Source organism: Bactrocera latifrons, unplaced genomic scaffold (assembly GCF_001853355.1).
Source record: "Bactrocera latifrons isolate USDA-ARS-PBARC rearing strain unplaced genomic scaffold, ASM185335v1 scaffold_230, whole genome shotgun sequence".
Classification (NCBI taxonomy): domain Eukaryota; kingdom Metazoa; phylum Arthropoda; class Insecta; order Diptera; family Tephritidae; genus Bactrocera; species Bactrocera latifrons.
In genome coordinates, this window is record NW_017535853.1 from 308,605 (window position 1) to 327,525 (window position 18,921).

Consider the following 18,921-nt stretch of genomic DNA (forward strand, 5'->3'; position numbering starts at 1 on the left):
AAATTAATTAAAAATACAAACATTCACCAAAAAATTTATCGATATTTATTTTTGTTTATGCAACAGAACCCTATTGGAGGACACGCAACTTTCCGACTGCGCGACCACAGTTTATTTCCCAGATGTGAATGCTACATATTTTAAATTCCTGCTGGATTTTCTATATTCCGGACAAACTTGCATAACATCGCGAGATGTTAATTATTTACATGACCTATTGTTGTTGTTGCAAATTAAATCCGACAACTGGAAAACCACTGACTCAGCAATACTAAGCAGTAAGTGCAGTAACTTGCGTGAACGTTTAAATAGCGACTCCAATGGCAACGGAAATGGCAAACAGCATATGTATTGTTCAACAAAGCTAGAGCATTCCTATAGCCCCGATTTAGATGGTAGCGATGATATAAAAAAATGCTCGGATGGTTCCAAGGATTCCGATACTATAAAGGAAGATCCGGGCAGCCCTAAGTGTTCATTAGATGATAATATAAATAAAGATTTGAAAGAGGTTAGTAGCCCCTCGACCAGTGAGCAAGATGCATTTACCGATGCCCAGCTCAATACAGCCAATAAGAATAACATACCTTCATTAAATCCCGTTAATTTATCATTGGATTTACGGTGTAAACACGAAAGTAGTACAAGAAAATTATCATATACGGACAAAAATATTTTCAATACGGATAGTTCATCGTTTAACGGCACGGAAAGTATAAAACGTAAAGGATTTTTCTTTGATTCCGATAAAGATGTTGCCAAATCCCTACACGATCCAGATTTGAATAATTCACCGGAAAATTATGTGGTAACACCGCATCGAAAACGAAGACCAGGCTTTCATCATTCCTCCAGTCATAATCAACCGTTTGCATCATCATATCAGCACACATTAATCGATGAATTACGTTCCGCGAAAACAGACTCATCGCCAATATCATCGTACATGTCCGATCGTAAATTGTTATCACCACTCGAGGAAGGACTTTTGGGCAGCTCAGAGGTATTGCCGAAAAATCGCAAATTCATTGAAAATCAAAGACCCCGACCACAAAGCCCCGACGCCGCACTACACATCCCTCCACAATTCGCATACCAATGGCAATCGACACAAAATCCTGCCATAAGCAACTTCTCAAAACTACAATCCGGTCTCGGTAGCATACCACAGATAGGCGTCGGTGGTGGCGGTGGCGGTGGCATAGCCGGCGGCGGCAATGCTGTCGATGCTGGCAATCATGATACACCAGGAAGTGTTCGAGATCCCCCATCCAATAATTCGAATATATGCGGCACACATAATACGGCACGCGAATATCGTTGCGAATACTGTGGCAAACAGTTCGGTATGTCATGGAATTTGAAAACACATTTACGCGTACATACGGGCGAGAAGCCGTTCGCTTGCCGCTTATGTGTTGCTATGTTCAAACAGAAGGCCCATCTATTGAAACATTTGTGTTCGGTTCATCGAAATGTAATAACGACGACAAATGGTGCTGAGACCGAGAATCGATTCAGTTGCTGTTTTTGTTCCATGTATTTCGAATCAGTACAAGAGTTAGTGAGGCATTTATCGGGACACCACAATAATTTGCTGCTAACGAAAAATTTACGCGAATAAAGAATGCAAGCAAAGCTTAAATTATTTTTAATAAATTTACATGCATACATACATACCTACATACTTGATTACATGAACACACACACACACACACACAAACGCATACACATATACATAAAACAAAAACAAACAAACACATAAACACATATACATATATATACATATACATACACATGCATACTTATGAAAGTGTAATTGTACTTTGAAGACGGAAAGTGACCTGAATTTTTACTTTGTTTGCAGAATATTTCTCATTGTCAGAACCTGCAATATTTTTTATACCCTTGGGACATATGTATAATAATTCCAATTCTCTTTTTATATACGTTTTTTTCATCACAATGAGTATTTGTAAATTTTCATTCAACTTTATAAATAATATAAAATAAATTTTGATGTGAAAACGTCTTGTAAATATATTGTTGTTTAATTTTACTTAAAGAACAGCATAATTGGATTGATTAAGGATACATATGTAGGACACAGACTGAAATGTATTTTTGGGTGCGTTTCTAAAATCTTCAGAATATACATATGTACATATATTCAATTTAAAATTAAAATTTAAAATAAAAATATAACTTTAAAAAATCGGCTATATAATATAATATTGGGTAGTCGAAAAGGTCTTTTCGTATTTTGTCAATAGATGTCGTTGCAGTCGTATATCTTCAGTGCTACATTGTGCATACCATATAGTAGAATAGCGGGAAGGTGAGATTTTAAGCTTCATTTAAACAAACAAAAAAAAAACAAAAATCGGGGAAGTTAAAAAAAGTGACAACTTTTCAAAAATGAGTGAAAATAATGAAGAAATTCGCTATATTTCGCTATATTTTTTGTATAAAAAAGGGAAGAATGCCACGCAAGCCACCAATGAAATTTGTGAAGTTTACAGAGACGATGCTGTATCAGTTCGTGTAGCACAACAATAGTTCGCCCGCTTCCGTTATGGAAAATTCGATTTTCACTGATGAAAGTTTTACACTGATAGAATAGTGTCTTTAGCGGATATATGGCAAAAAATGGTCGACCGAAATGGTACRTATTTGTTTATTAGTGTATATATAAAAAAATAAGTTGAAGTTTGATTAGAAAAACGAAAAGATTTTTTCGACTACCCTCTATATAATTGCATATATTTTATATCGAATGTCGAATCGACAAATAAGGGATTTTTCAAGTTTKTTTCGGGATTCGGGTACGGTTTGGGATATCAATGAAATTCTCTATTCCTGTGAAAGTACAATCGATGCCATTACGTGTGGAACTCGATTTCTTTTGCGTGGCTCCCACGGGCACGCTGCCCCACAGGAAATAGTCTAACGACGTCAATCGCAAGATCGAGGCGGCCAATAGTCGGTGCCATTTCTTAAAATAACACGTTCACCAAAGTTGGTTTTCAATAAACCGATTGTGACATTCGCTTGTGGCGCCGTCCTGTTGGAAACACATATTGTCCAAGTCCATATCATTCAATTCGGACCAAAAATATTCGGCCTTGATCATCACGGAAGAAGTACGGTACAATGACGCTGCCGGCACCAAACCGTAATTTTTTCGGGATTCAATGGCGACTTATAGGGTACATGTGGATTGCTGTTTGATCAATAACGCATATTTTGCTTATTGACGTAGCCATTCAGCCAGAAACGAGCGTCAACGTTGAAGGAGATTTTTCGAAAAAAATCCAGATTATTTTCAAATTGTTGCTCAGCCCAATTTACAAACATACGACGATTGTTGTGGTCAAGCAGCTTCASTTCTTGCGTCATTTTTATCTAGTAAGGATGTAGGCCAAGATCTTCTCAATTGATGCGSTAGCGGCAGTAATATTCTCGGCACAACGGTCACTTCTTTGTCTGACGGGCAAGGGTATATTTTGTACCGCGCCTGTGGATTCAAATTTTTCCACTAGACGCTCAATTGTTTTTTTGTCAGGACGATTATGACGACCATAAATTGGACGTAGCACTCGCTCTTAAAGTTGAGGCCATTGACTCCGAATTTTGGTAGTTAATGTTAATAATTTCGACTCGTTGTTGGATCGCATATCTTTCCATGWTGAATATCTAATCTTACTAAAGAGAAATGTCGAAAGAACGGYAAAAGTATGGCATTGTTATCCCTATCGGTCTACTTTTATATACAAGTATAGCGCCCTAYCAAAAAACCCTATAATTTAATATGTAAAGTCAAGATGTAAAAGCAAAATTTTAGRTTATAAACATGCTATGCCTAACTTATTGGTATTAATTTTTTTATTTTTAATTTTTGAAAATTTATTTACTTTTGATATTTCCTAGGCTTTGGAATTTGTGAAATTTATAAACGTTTACAACCTTTTTTGCTTTTGAAACCTTTCGCTGAATTTTTCGTTTTCTTYTCCATGTTTCGAAAATTGTAACTAAAAATATGTTTTTAAGCAGACAATATCCTACATGCGCTCCACATGGTTTGCCAACTACTGTACTTTGGGTGTACGTGTGGTATACGTTACGTAATGCTTTTTGCTCAAAATTATAGTTAACAGTTACAATCATAACATACTCTCCTTTTAAGTATTAAACCCTGCTTTTATTAATTTTATGTACACCAATCGCTTTTACCCAAATCTACACGTCTTCCAGGGGTTYGAAAACTTCCCTAACTTGAATGATCATGATTCAAAAGAAAAACTTGGCGTTATAGRAACTTTGAGTTATGGCAGGAAATTTGTATGAATTTGACTTCTRTTGCCAATTCAAGTATTCGAGYTACAGAAGTTCAAGTTATRGAAGTTCAACTGTATTTCCAAAAACTTCAAAATATCAGTAAGAAAAATTGTTTGAGCATGCTTAAAACACTTTAACATTAAATTGATATGTATGTATAGTTACGTATGTACATATTGCACATTTAATACAAGTATTTTATATTTACGCACTTTCTAGATTACAAAAGTCGRTATTTATATATGTATGTATTAGTTGGAGTTTTAACACTCCAAATAGTTTCATTTAATTAATTGCAAAGACTTCGAACTTGATTCGGAGGCAAGCAGCGTTGACATCATGAATGGCGAGAGACATTTAGAGCTGGGTGTGAAAGGGTTTTGTATTTGTTTTTGTGACAGCTCCGGTACTTTCGTGCTAATTATGTTGGCTTGTCGTTCCTGTTTTCGAAATTTCGCACGTCTATTTTGGAACCAAACCTGTAAAACATATAAAATATTATTATTATTTTTTTTTTTTGGGATAATACATGATTTGCTTTCGTAAATGATTTCTTAAAACAATAGTATGAATATGGTGTCTATATATTTATATACAAGTATTCATGGGTGTTGTGGAATCTGATAGTTGTCGGAATCAGAATTGAAACCGATCAAAAAAAGCAGTAGGTGTCATAAATTCAGATCGGTTTAGGGTGTCACGGAAACCAATTTTATCCGTTTTGCTGTCAGAAACAAATCAAGAAGATAGTCGCACACAGATTTGAAATGTGAGTTAAGAAATCAAGTTATTTTATTGTTACGAATTAATTTACTTTTATTTCTATAGGAGAAAACATAAGAACAAAACAAGATTTGTCTTAATTATTGAGTTTTGTTTAAAAAATCGATTTTGTTGAGGTTTTTTTTGCGAGGGAAATAAATAATTGATTAAAGCGAAATTTCTGGGGTTTATAGTTATATATTTAAACATCATCCGCACACTTTTTTGAAACGAAATCTTTTACATTTTGCCTTTGGGAAGCAATTGTCAGATRCTTCTCGCATGTGCATATGCCAGAGCGGACAGGATGCAGTTCGAGATTTCTATCGGAAACAAAAAATTCAAAAAGGTTCATATTATTTAACAACTAATGTTCAAATTAAACTATGAAATAAGTGTAAAATTATAAAAAAAAAAATTCAATTAAAAAAAAAACTTATTTTATTCTGAAAAAGTTTTACTTTAAATATATTTTCAAATTAAATTTTTTTTAGTTTTTGTTTTAGTTTAAACAGAAGATAATTTAATGCTAGAGATAATAAACTTTGCCCCAATTCCATATGACGTTCAGTTTTTTTTTCTATCCTGCCCACCAATTAAGAAAAATCGTAAAAATGAAAAAACGAAACAAATGCGTCTTTATTAATTCAATAAATTTTATCTCTTAAAATCTTTTTTTAATTCGGAACTCATTAAAAACTTGAATAGGATTGCTTCCAATTGCGTTTATTTGCAAGTTTTGTCACATTAGTAAAYMGCTGATTAGAATATTGGTTTTTCGTGTGTTCGAAAAGAAAAAAATCCAATCAGATTCTGTGACACCATTAAAAATCAGAATTGGTTTGCAATTCTGACAGCTAAGCAATTCAGTCTTGGATTCCACAACAAACCTGATTGATTAACTATCTATCCTAAAAAGCATAAACTCCTTTTAGCTTGATACATTTGAGCCAGCACTGCTCAAACTTCTTTAACCTGTGTGATACGTTCGAATTTTCGATAGAAAGATCCTGCGGAAAAATTATGGGCCTTTGTTCATTGGCCACGGCGCATATCACATTCGATGGAACGATGAGCTGTATGAGTTATACGACCACATTGACATATGTAGTTCAGCGAATTAAAAGACAGCGAGCGGCTACTCTGGTTAGTTAGTTTGGAAAAATATCGGAGTATGAAGTTTATGTGTACCATTTTTTTTAGAACACTGTATAAGCATATCTTTTATATCATAAAACAATTATAAAAAAACTATAATAGTATAATTGTGAGTATATTGGACTAAATAATAACAATTAAGATAAAGCACCAGTTTTGTGGTCTTAGAAAACAATTTTCACACAGCTTGTAGTTTTACCACTCTTTAGCTTAATTACAAGCTCAGAACAAGAGGAGCATGTCCAAGCACTTAACTTAATTGAAAACAAAACATTGACTTACACCACCTCTTCTCATTTTTACACCCTTAAACAATAACTTTATTTACAGTTACAGTAAACAATTTCTATTGCCGGATTAGTTCATCTGTAATACTCCCCTATTTAATTGGCTGTGACTTGTTTTCAGATCTCGACACGTGACTCTYAGTGTTTATACACACACGCACGCATGCATAAATTCCAAGTACTTAGATATGCATTTTCTAGACAGACACCTCGTAAGCGAAAATGAGAGATGATTTGTGAGCTGGGAAAAGTGAAAAATGATTCCATCTCATAATTAAAAACAAAAAAAACGAAACAAGAAATTCCTTTGGGATTTGCAGCCAGACAACCGAAAAGCGCAGTATGCCGCTGTTGATGAATTTTTTTCTTTGAAGTTTTGCAGTTTAGATATAAAATAATATTCGAAAAYGAAATTGTGTATGAATAATGTCATTTTAGAAACAATTTAGTATTTTTCACTTAGTAAATAAGATATATACATGTAGTATATATGATTTGATTAATGAAAGTTGTTTAACCAACCTGTACGCGTGCCTCTGTAAGCTCTATTTTCATAGCGATCTCTTCGCGCGTATAAATATCAGGATAATGTGTCTCTTGGAAGATCTTTTCTAGCTCCTTGAGTTGTTTGGACGTAAATGTCGTTCTAACCCGTCGTTGTTTTTGTTTATCTTTATAAAATGGTATAGGATTGTAGCTGCTCGTAGACCAATCTGTAAAGGAAAGGTAGCAAATTTGTAATACGTGAAAATTAATATGTCGCAACGCGGCATTATTAACCTAAACTGTACAAAATAACAAGTTCTTCTGTTACAGCCTTGTTGAACTCTGCAACATTATTTCTTGCACAACTTAGAGACTGACGAATCGATTGAACAATTCTCATATATACTATATGAATATGAAAAGTATAGAACAAAACACATATAGAACAAAAAACAAACTCTAAAAATCACTCATTATTGCCGTCTATAAGAAATCGAGAGAAAGGTTCTCCGCAAGATTTATGGTCCTTTGCGCGTTGGCCACGGGAAATATCAATCAAACGATGAGTTGTATGAGATATACGATGACATTGACATACGCAGGYTAGGTCATGTCGTGCAAATGGACGAAAACACTCCAGCTCTGAGAGTATTCGACGCAGTACCCTCCGGGAGAAGCAGAGGAAGAGGAAGACCTTCACTACGTTGTGGATTACGGTCAAGTGGATAAAAAAATTTGAAAWTTCGCTTAGAATATTCCGTTGTTGCCAAAAGCTAAAACTCGGCTATAACCGCCATCGCCACTAAATAAGAAGAATGTGGAAGCATATTCTGTAAGATTGTGTCATGGAAGTAGCAGAGGATCTTAAAATTTCATATGAATCGATTCAACACATTGTAGTTAATATTTTGKGTATGAAGCGTGCGAAGCTAGACATGTACCTAAAGAAAAAACTTTTTGCAAAAAACTGACGTCGAGTGGAGGACGCAAAAGAGATGTTTTGCAACATAAGTGAAAACCCCGAGGAATATGACGTTGAAATTATGTAAAAACCGAGCGAATGGCGCTACAAAAATGGTCTAAAACCGAAAATACAACGTCAAAACCAATYAAAAATTTAAGTGATTCCAATCGTTTTTTTTTATTACTGTGATTGATTATCATTATTCATTATAATTTCATTCCACAGAGCTAAACGGTCAATAAAGATACTACTTAGTGGTTTGGAGAAGTTTGTCGAAAACGACCGAATTTGTGGGCAGAAAATTCATGGAGTTTTCACTAGGATAATACGAGTCACAGCTGATAAAATTGATGGGATGGTACAACGGCAAACAAACTACGGTTTGGACTGGATGATGTTGGAGCATAAAAAAATATACTAGTATCAGCGACGGCGAATATCACAATTTACCAGATGATCATGTAAAACGATTGCTTTGCACTATAAAGCATTGAATACGGCTTCCGTCGGCAGAAACTAAGAAAATTTAAAGCACGAACGGACACATAGACTCTGAATAGTTTTGTGCCATGTTAATGGTCTTTGTGCTGGTCTGCTCTACAGACATACGTTGACTTCTAAGCACTTTTGTAATTGTTCAAAACTCACTCACCTAAACCGCGCTCATAATCATCTGAATTATAGCCGAAATATAGTAATGAGCCACTTATTTCCGATTTTGAACTCGCGCTCGTGTCATGTTTAGGCGGCGCTGTGCGATATTTTTCACTTTTCGGATGGCACAAAGTTGTCGTACAGTCTGTAATTTTATTATTTTCAATCGAGATTCTGTCAAAAGACCGCAAATAATTCTCTGTATTTAAAAAGAAATTCGTCGGAGAGTTCATTTTATTTTCCAAACCACAATTATATTTCACAAACATTTGGATGCTTCTTAAGATTTTATAAAATATACGTTTCATTGATTAATTATTGATATATTGTATTTTTATCATATAAATACGTATGTWGTTGTTTATGTCCATTTATGATTATTATTATCATTTTTTGTTATTGTTGTTTTTTTTCACAATAAATGAAAAATATTATTAGCGTAAGATCATTTARGAAAATATGATAAAATGCTCTTGTCTAAATTGATACAAAATATTAGCCAACTTGTATACGTGGAAGTAGTTAAACAATTACTSTGATGTATAATAAAAGTGATTCTGTGATAACGCCACACATACACATGCCCAATCAAATAAAACACTTTTGTGGGTGTTAACGAATTTAGCTACAAATTTAGGGGTGAAAGTTGAAAGTCGTCCTTGTACGCTACATCAAGTCGAAGGAGACTATATCAAGTTGAATGAAGTGTGAAAATATTCAAACTTAAGAGAGGCCGAAAGTTGTTCTTCTTACACTTTTGTATACAACTTTCAGCACACTAGTTATATTGGGTAGTCGAAAAAGTCTTTTCGTATTTTGTCAATAGATGCCGTTGCAGTCTTATATCTCCAGTGCTACCAATAACATTGTGTCATACCATAGAGTGTTGGAAAGGTGAGATTTTAAGCTTTAAGGGGAAGTTGAAAACAAGTTACAACTGTTCAAAAATTAGCGAATATAATGAAGAAATTCGGTATATTTTGAAATGTTTGACTTTAAGAGAAGCCTGTGAAAATTACTTGTCGCGGTTTTTCGCCGAGAAACCAGAAAAGTTTTACACTGATTGATGAGTCTCTAGCGGAAAAATGGCAAAAAGTGGTCGACCGAAATGAGACTTAGTATTTGGTTCATTAAAGTTCGTTATAAATAAAAAAAAAAACAAATATGTTGAAGTCCGATTAGAAGCACAAAAAGACTTTTTTGACTACCCTAAATGTATGAATATTCTGGTTTTTGAAATTTATTAAGTTTTTTAAGGCAAACATGTAGGGCGCAAACCCATCATATATGCCCGACAAATTAAATTTTATGGGAGGCGCTACTTGTTTTTGCAATACGCACACAGTCCTGCTATGCACTGGCATCAAATATACAAACATACATAGTACATAAATATGTACAATACATATGTATGTATGTATAAACAAATTCATAGCTTCCGTATCGTTATATCTACATTTATTACCATCGCAAATTAAATCCTACCTTTTTCCGCTCACTACCACAAAAAGCCACAAATACAAGCGTATGCAATGCAGCCGACAAACCAATGTTAAATATGCTTCATTAAACATTGTTTACATACAAGTGTTTGTGTATACATTATCGGGGGAAGTCTGTGTTTGCTGTTAATTAAGGAACAAAGGATAATCACAGTGTTGTTATACAATAAATATGGAAAAAATCGGAAGTCATAATACATACATACATATGTACACACTTACACGGATAGCAGTTATATGTACATATGTATATGTAAATATATGAGTATTTAATTTTGATGATAGTTGCTTATTTCATGACGCAAATATGTATTAACTATAGTTATGCATACATACAAATATGATAAGGTATATACATACATATGTATACATACATATGTATGTATATACATAAGTATCTGTGCAGTATGTACTTATTTTATACTTGTAATTGCATTTTATAAGGTTTTTATATACATAACTATCTCTTTAATACTATACAAGTACATATGACACATACAAGGACAAGTGTCCTTAAATAGAAGTATAGATTAAGCATGTATCACTTGAAATAATTATGTATAACTTTTTTTAGTATACTACGGATATATGCATGTTTGAACGAGTATATAAAAAGCGCATATTAGCTCCCCAAATATAAGTCATAATAATATGAAGGGGTTGCTAGTGTCTAGTGATAAAAATAATTATGAGATCTAATGAAAACATCTTTGATTGGTTGTATGTGTGCATCTGATAATCATGAATAAAAAAAGTCATTAGAAAAAGCAGGGATTTATTAATTTATGTTGATCTTATTGTATTACATGAGTCTTAACTTCCTTACTGTCCCCTCTCGAGAAAATTAAACTTTTAATATAAAATAACTTAAATTAAATATTTGATGTTGTATCGAAATGCCGAAATATCGATAACAGTGTTATGTGCAGAAATATCATTATTTTGATATTAGTGTATATACAGGGCCAATAATAAATAAAATCAGCTGCTTTGGGGCTACGAATTGCAATTTGTCGTGCTACCACCCGGCGTGACGCATTTCTSACATATGTATGTGCCCATAGCTGTGTTATTTTCAAATATTTTTCCAATGAGAAGAGAAATCGTATGCAGTGGCAACACTCTCATATTGTCATCTTGTGAATTGCGCGAAATGTGTTAAGCAGCCGCAATTATTCGATCTATACAAGTTTTGTGAAATTTTACAAATTAACAACGATATCTTTTATTGATTGGGCTTAAAATATATTTKAAAATGGCTCTACAATGTCCTGGTTCAGTGGATGTAACCGTGAGTATTACACATATAAATATAATGTTTATATGYAAACTTATCAAATTCAGCGGTTTTGCAAAATTTATTGATTGCAATTTCATCTCTTAATACAAATTAGGATATACAATTTAAGTTACAAAGTAAACATAAAATTTTTGGTGGAAATTCTAAATTGCGCGATCACGTTAACTTATTGGCATGTGCCAGCAATTATGGTCTACTATTTGTGGGCAATCCAAATGCTCCGGAATTACAGGGTAAGTGGTTGTAAACTAATGCTTTTGGAACGAATGTAAAATATATTTTCTTATTTAGCTTATATTCTCCCTGATGTTATATATGCGAAGTYAAAAGGACAACCTGTGCACGTACGAACCACGAAACTTCCTAATGTTCCTAATTCAATTGCATGCAATGCAGATGGGTCTATGTTGGCGGTAAATTACACGSTACAAGGTTATGGTGTTTTGGATATTTATCATGTACCATCATACGCAACATCTGTACGTTAATTTGAAACATATAGTATAATTTTTGGAAATAACTATAACTTTCATTGCAGGATGTAAAAACACTATATAGCATACGTTTGCCCGATCAAAACGTTTATGCTTTACATATATTGTGGAACCCTGTGTTGCCAAATATCATTGGTGTAGTGCTTAGCAATGGTAATTTTGCGTTGTATACACTTAAAGATGGTGGCGCTATGGAAATGCGTTCTCTTCAAAATCAGCAAATACAATCCGGTTGTTGGTCCCCTAAAGGTAAACAACTTGTGTTCGGATATCCAAATGGAAAATTGCAGCAATTTAAACCCGACCTTACGATGGTTAAAAGTATCATTTGCCCACCGAATGTGCATCCTGGGCCATTYGATACCATAGCATTACATTGGTTATCCACTTTTCAGTTTGTAGCTAGTTTTTTGCAGCATGGGGAGCAGGCTATGCCCAATCTGTATATTATAAATGCGCCGAAAGGCGGCACCCCAGTTTATATAAACTACAATGATGTATGCTACAGTGGTTCAGAACCGAGAAAGCAACAAGTTACATTCATGCATATTGCACAGTGGAATTTATTATTAGTTATATCCGCAAATGGTGTTGAAATAGGGCTATTGGGTACTAAAGATGCTAATGATCAACCTCAATGGGTGCATTATATGTTGTTGGATGAAGCACGCATTGAAATGCCACTTACCGAGGGCAGTGATGAAACATATCCCATTGGATTGGCATTGGATATTTCGCCAACACATGAGTTGGTAGTGGGTGAAAAAAAGTTGCATCCCATGCCGGTCATTCATGTACTTTCTACACACGGTCATTTGCTATGTTTTAATTTTTTGAATTTGTCAACAAATGTAAATATCTGTTCGCCACCAGCGCCAATTCAATACGTATTGGCTAAGTTTACCATTTTGGCTGAAAGCAGTTTTACTGATGCGGATGCCGCAGAAAAGGTAATAAATATTTTAACTCGAAACAAGCAATAAAAACAGCTTTTTATTTTTTCACAATAGGAAGAGAGTGAAAATTTGCCTTYACCATCAATTGAACCACCACCGCCACCGCCGACATCTACATTAACCTTCAATGCACAACCACAATTGAATATTGCTAATCAAAATATGTCGGCCTTTGGTGTGCCGGCAAACAAGAATTTATTCTCAGGTAGTTTTGAACAAAAACCGCAAAATTTAAAATTTGGAATGGCGTCGGCTAATACCGAAACGATGCCTAACGTATTAAGTAAGTAATTTTTTTTAAAAACGAAATCTAGTTTTCTGAATCTTACAAGTTTCGATTTGTTATAGACAAACCAACAGCACAAGCRGCGCCCTTGACAGCTCCGTTAAACACATTAAAACCTGCGCCACCTACAGAAGTTTTTAAGCCCTTGTATACGGTTTCACCGGAATTTGCGCCACCACCAGTACAACCCACGCAACAAACTCCAGGAAAATCAAAAACACACACWCTAAATTTAAATGAAACGAATACAGTTATACAACAAATGATTGTGATGCAAATTACGGCATTTGACAAAGAAATTAAGCAATTAGCACAAAAGTCAAAATTAGCACTTGTGAGTAACATTTATTAGTGTGTTTCTGTTTTCACACATTTTTTTTTAATTAAAAATATTTTTATAGAACGACGATCCGGGTATAATGAAGAGTTATAGCAAACGCTTAATTAATCTACAAGAAATTATTGAACAAGCAAATGAGCGCGATTTTATAAAGGATGTGCAAGATCTACGACACTCACTGACAGAATCATATGAAATGTTAAATGAATGCCGCTCTAAACTGGAAACATTTAAAAACCCTGAGTAAGTTTTAAATGTTTTTTCTTTTGTTTTTCAATAAATATTTATTATAATATGCGCATTTTATCCTCCAGCGAACCAGGTGCAAAGTATTTATCATTATATGATTGTATTAGCCAACGTCAACTGAAAGGTCTTCAAAGCTATCTTACCATTAATCAAAGTATAATGAAGCGCCTGGAGGAACAAATGGACATACAATGGTCATATTATCAAGATTTGGTCCGCCGTAATTCAAAATCTCAAATGCGTATACCATGCCTGGATGGCATATACCAACAAATGACCAAATTGAAAAATCTTATCACACAACAGCAGACAAAATTGCATTATATTAAAAATACTATGAAGCAAAAAGATTTGGGTAGTGGCAGAACGGCCAGCGATTGTCGCAAGGAAAACAAACAATTGATAAAATCGGATGCGTAAGTTCTTTAATAACAAATAATTATATATTTATATATCTGTTTTATATACGATCTAGTCTCGAGTTTTTGAGATATCTCTCTGAAATTTTCGTCCCTCTATCCCCAAGATCTTGCTTATGCAAATTGAGTCATCCTACTGCACTCCGGACCACAAAAGGATGTCTCTTGATGAGAGCTTATGCTCCCGCTTAAGGAGCATAATGAACTCCTCTCCAAGCAGATTTCTGCGAAACCGCCCCTGCAGCCACCTGCTTGAAACCGCCTCCTAGGAACATCAAGAGGTCTTTCGTCAATTACAAACTTCCGAGAAGTAGCCATTCCAGTGAATGGCGTTCTTAGAGTCAAATCACCACCTATGAGCTCGAATTGCCGCGAGAAACGCAAGTGACCCTTTGCGCAGCTTCGTTCTGGATACTGTAGCTTTTTAAACTCCTACTTGTCCAGAATAGATTCCGACATATTCAGCATATGTCCTGCGTGTATACACATCTAGATGTGTATAAGAGACAGGTCCAGAATAGACCCCGACATATGAAACATATGTCCTGCGTGCAAAGTCTCCGCATGACACTGGCCACCTCTTTGCATGCCCCGCCAACCCCACTCATCAAACACCCTTTTCCCTTCTATATCTTCTATGAAAAACTTTTATATTTGAAAAGATATCTTCAAGAAATTCGGCATGGATTATTGCCCAATGTAGTGCTATAATATTTGTATAAATGGTTCAGATCGGACCACTATTGCCTATAACTGCAAAATTACCGTCTAAAATCAAGTCTCTGCATTGAAAATGTTTTTATTTAAGAACTTCTCTGCATGAAATTTGGYATATATAAATTTCCAAGGTAACGCTACAATCACTGCATTAATTGTTCAAAACGGACCACTATAGATGCCATACAAACTGACCGACAAAAATTAAGATAAATATTATAAATTTTACTAAGATATGCACACGTGAAGGGTATTACAGCTTCGGTGCAGCCGATGTTATCGACTTTCTTTTTTTTTTTACTTTAGAAAACTTTAATTTATTATAACTAAAACCAAAATATACTTAATTTACTTGAGCAATTTTTTTTTGGTCAAAAACACTTTGCTTACAACCAAAATATTTTTGATTTTCATTTCTGAATTTAGGGGAGTTGTGTCATTGGCAGATTCTATACTCTCCATGACTATACACAACATCACAGATGCCAAAAGCAATAAATTATCCGAGAGCAAATTGAATGCTTTGAGAAATTTTACAAATCAACAGGCGAAGGTAAAAATAATCAAGCCACAGCGACCTAACCGCATTGAGCTGACCTCGGAGGTTATTTTAGAAACCAAGCAACTAATCAAAAAGAAAGAAACTAAAGACTATAAAACTACTAAAGTGGCTGACAACAAAAATGTTGCGACAACAAAGGAAGTGCAACAACAAGCGCCATTTAAGCTAATGCAAGCGCCGACTAAACAAAATATTGAACTACAAGTGCCAAAGCCGCACCAACAACAATCAGAACAACAGTCATTACAATTCTCAAAACCAACACCAACAGCCGGATATTTCAGTARCTCACAAACTTCAGCACAAACTGCTACAGCTGCCCAACTTAAGCAACAAACTAGCACACCATTTTCGACACTCGGTTTCGCTAGTGGCAACAATTTTCTGCCGAAAGCTGAACCACTTAAATTCGATAGTGGAAATGAAATGCCTAAATTTAACACAAATACAAATGCATGCAAAAACGATGTTATTGAAAACAAAGCAAACACTTTAACGGCAGCCAACACTAACGCTTTACCAAAAACCGAGAGTGCTGATAAATCATCAGCGCCAGCAATGAACTTCTCATACACATCGAAAGCTGATGCGGCCGATATTGGCAAGTCCTCGTTAAATTTTAATGCCCCTTCGAAAGCCTTTACCGGTTTTGGCCAACAGTCGTCGAAACCCCAAACCAACATATTCAACGCAAATAACACACCAGTTAATGTAAATGCTAATCAAAYAAACGAAGCACCGAAAGCGTTCAGTTTTGGTGGCACATTTAGTGCATTAACGGATTTGAATAATGCCAACAAGCAGAGTGCTGCGCAAAATCAATCAAATTTGACGGCTAATACAAGTGCARCGGCGACAACACAACCATTATTTGGCACAACAACAATGCAACCAACAATTTTTAATAAACAAAATGAGAATCAATATTTTGSACCACCAACAGTCTCAGCTGCTAGGTATATTTAAATTGTCGCTATTCGAAAGAAARATATATTCTTCAAATACATTTCTATGTTTCAGTACAATTGGAAATGAAAAAATATCCACTGCTGATACACAGACGAAGAGTATGCCTTTGGTAAACGCTTCAACCCAAGATACAGCAGATCGTAATGTTGTCGGTAATGTGAGTACAACACAAACTAAGAGCGAAGCAGATGATATGTATTTGAAATCTTTGAATATCTGCAAACCAACACCGAAAGGTATTTGAAAACAAATAATTCACCGTTTTATATTAATAATTAATTTTGTTTTTCTAAATTTTCTCAGAAGCTGTGAAACCTAAAGATGGCAGCTTGTTCTCCTTCAGTTTAAATACGGAGAATAATCCACCAGGTGCTTTTCAGAGCATGCAACCGGATTTGTCGATATCCAAAGTTAATACAATTGCAACAAGCACACCGGCAATAGCAGCACCAACACCAGCAATTTTTGGCAAGCTCGCCACAACAGAACAGTCACCTTCACCATTCAGTGTTGCCAATACAAATGTATCGGCATTTGGTGGCACTCTAGGCTCCACCACACCATCTACATTATCTATACCGACCACTAGCAGTATTGGTGGCGTAGGCGCATCTGCGTTTTCGTTTACGAACCCGTCGCTCTTCAAACAGCTGCCCACTTTCCAAAGTCAAACTCTTGCAAGTACCACTACCACTACTACTACTACTACTACTACTACTGCGGCGAGCGTTACGTCAACATCAGCAACTACAAGCGCGCCGACCGCAGCCAAACCAGCGCCAACGGAAGCAGCTGCTTTTACCAAAACAACTACAGCCGTTGCCACAGCTYCATTAGCCCCTACTGCTACAATAACCGTTGCTGCCGCCACAACAATCCTAACACCAACACCGTCACCTACAATTGTTGCACCCACCGYTGTCTCGGCGGCACCTGTTAGCGGCGCAACCAGTCCATTCTTTTCAACGATTGCAGCGGCTAAAATGCCTGGCGAATCGCTGTTTGGCAATTTAGCGCAGCCAACTCAAGCTATCAGCCCCGTTAGCTCTCTGGCAAAAACGGACAATACTTCGCAACCGGCAACGACTACAAGCGTTTCGGCATTTGGTGGCTTATCATTGGGTAGTCAGGCGCAAGCTGCCAGTGGTGGTAGCATCTTTGGCAACTCAGGTAGCGTAGGTTTTGGCACTGCAACGGGTGGCATATTCGCCGCTGCCACAGCTGGCAGCATGCCAGCAAGCCCCGCAGCGCCCGGCGCCAATACCTCTGCTGGTTCCATATTTGGTAACAGTGCCGTTAAGAGTCCCGATGGGTCGATTTTCGGAAATGCTGCWACGAAACCCGCTGAAAATACTGGTTCTATATTTGGTAATGCGGCAGTTAAGAGCGCTGATAACACAGGTGGTTCTATATTTGGTGGTACGCCTGCTAAAAATCCTGACAATGTCAGTGTTTTCGGTTCACCAACATCACCGAATGCAGCCGTCAGTAGTGGTTCGATTTTCGGTCAATCGACTGGTAGCATTTTTGCTTCTGCTACCGCCGCCAACAAGCCGGATTCAACATCCACAGCATCTGGTTTCAGTTTTGTTGGTTCGGCTTTTGGCKCGGCACCGAATAATACCGCAGCGTCTGGCGGCTCTATATTTGGTGGCGCTCCAGSTGCATCTGGTCCGCAACAACAACAGCAAGCAAATATATTTAGTTCACCCGSCAGTGGTTTTGGTGCAACGGCTAATTCACCGTTCAGTTCATTCTCACAAGGTGGCTCTTCAATCGCAAGCACCGGTTTTGGTTCACCTTCACAGCAACAACAAGCGGGTGCATTTCCACGACCAGTTTTCGGTGGTGCGCCAACATTCGGTAGTCCACCGGGTTTTGGTGCACAACCTAGTTTTGGTGGCGCGCCGACTTTTGGTAGTCCCAAAGGTTTCGGCTCCTTTGCCACGCCCACAACCACCGCCTTCAGCGCGCCTACCACGCAAAGCAGCAATATTTTCGATGCTTTGGGCTCGACAGACACAGGCCTGTCCTTTGGAAATCTAGCACAGACGACGAATACTCCGCCAGATGCTCCGAAGCCTATATTTGGCGGGTAAGTTATAACACAAAAATCGTAATGCAAAATGTATCTGACTTTCTCTTTTATACTCTAGCTCCTCATTCATGAATTATCGTGCATAAGTGTGCCACAATGTCTAGGTGAAAGCGAGTCAGATAACAGGTTACAATTTCAAATGATTCTATTTAAGTTACTGAAATTATACTATGAAGAAAAAATCCATATTAAACAAAAATACAACCACTATAMTTTTAAACTATAAAAAATTTCAATATCAAATGAATACGTTTTCGAAGTTAATAAAAAAACTTTGAATTTGTTAAATGAGACATCTTAGTCATGACTAAATAATAGTTTTAGCTCCTTCAATTTATTTTAATTATTTAAAATTTATTTTTTTTTACTGTTAATTTATT

General features: G+C 36.0%; 3 protein-coding genes across 4 annotated transcripts in view; 2 read left to right on the top strand and 1 right to left on the bottom strand.

Moving 5' to 3' along the window:
• LOC108968897 (transcription factor Ken) overlaps positions 1–1,709 on the top strand; it is a gene marked incomplete in the record, with an annotated part of 14,481 nt that extends 12,772 nt beyond the window's left edge. Inside the window, 1 exon segment of the mRNA XM_018933237.1 lies at positions 65–1,709. Within this exon segment, the coding sequence (XP_018788782.1) occupies positions 65–1,624 (1,560 nt within the window).
• Positions 1,710–4,583: 2,874 nt separating this feature from the next.
• Positions 4,584–8,918, bottom strand: LOC108968858 (ALX homeobox protein 1). The gene is made up of 3 exons (XM_018933157.1): positions 8,648–8,918; positions 7,068–7,258; positions 4,584–4,817 (listed from the first exon to the last, which is right to left on the bottom strand). Exons 1-3 carry the CDS (start codon positions 8,916–8,918, stop codon positions 4,620–4,622), a joined length of 660 nt encoding a protein of 219 aa, XP_018788702.1. The 3' UTR covers positions 4,584–4,619.
• A 2,377-nt stretch (positions 8,919–11,295) lies between these two features.
• On the top strand, positions 11,296–18,753 carry LOC108968889 (nuclear pore complex protein Nup214). Of its 2 annotated transcripts, none has more exons than XM_018933218.1 (12): positions 11,296–11,442; positions 11,546–11,684; positions 11,743–11,930; positions 11,990–12,895; positions 12,956–13,184; positions 13,250–13,521; positions 13,589–13,770; positions 13,842–14,192; positions 15,339–16,430; positions 16,495–16,679; positions 16,747–18,538; positions 18,600–18,753. In XM_018933218.1, the coding sequence occupies exons 1-12, from the start codon at positions 11,407–11,409 to the stop codon at positions 18,625–18,627; spliced, it is 5,400 nt and encodes a 1,799-aa protein (XP_018788763.1). In that variant the 5' UTR covers positions 11,296–11,406; the 3' UTR covers positions 18,628–18,753. The 2 variants fall into 2 exon arrangements, with proteins under 2 accessions (XP_018788763.1, XP_018788764.1); XM_018933219.1 differs by having other exon boundaries at positions 16,750–18,538.
• Positions 18,754–18,921: the final 168 nt, after the last annotated feature.

Excerpts from the sequence above, each read along its gene's own strand:
- LOC108968858 (XM_018933157.1), bottom strand. The coding sequence starts at position 8,918 with ATGTTTGTGAAATATAATTGTGGTTTGGAAAATAAAATGAACTCTCCG. Across the intron at positions 7,259-8,647 it reads TGATTATGAGCGCGGTTTAG|ATTGGTCTACGAGCAGCTAC; the intron begins GTGAGTGAGTTT and ends TTTCCTTTACAG. Across the intron at positions 4,818-7,067 it reads TTACAGAGGCACGCGTACAG|GTTTGGTTCCAAAATAGACG; the intron begins GTTGGTTAAACA and ends TATGTTTTACAG.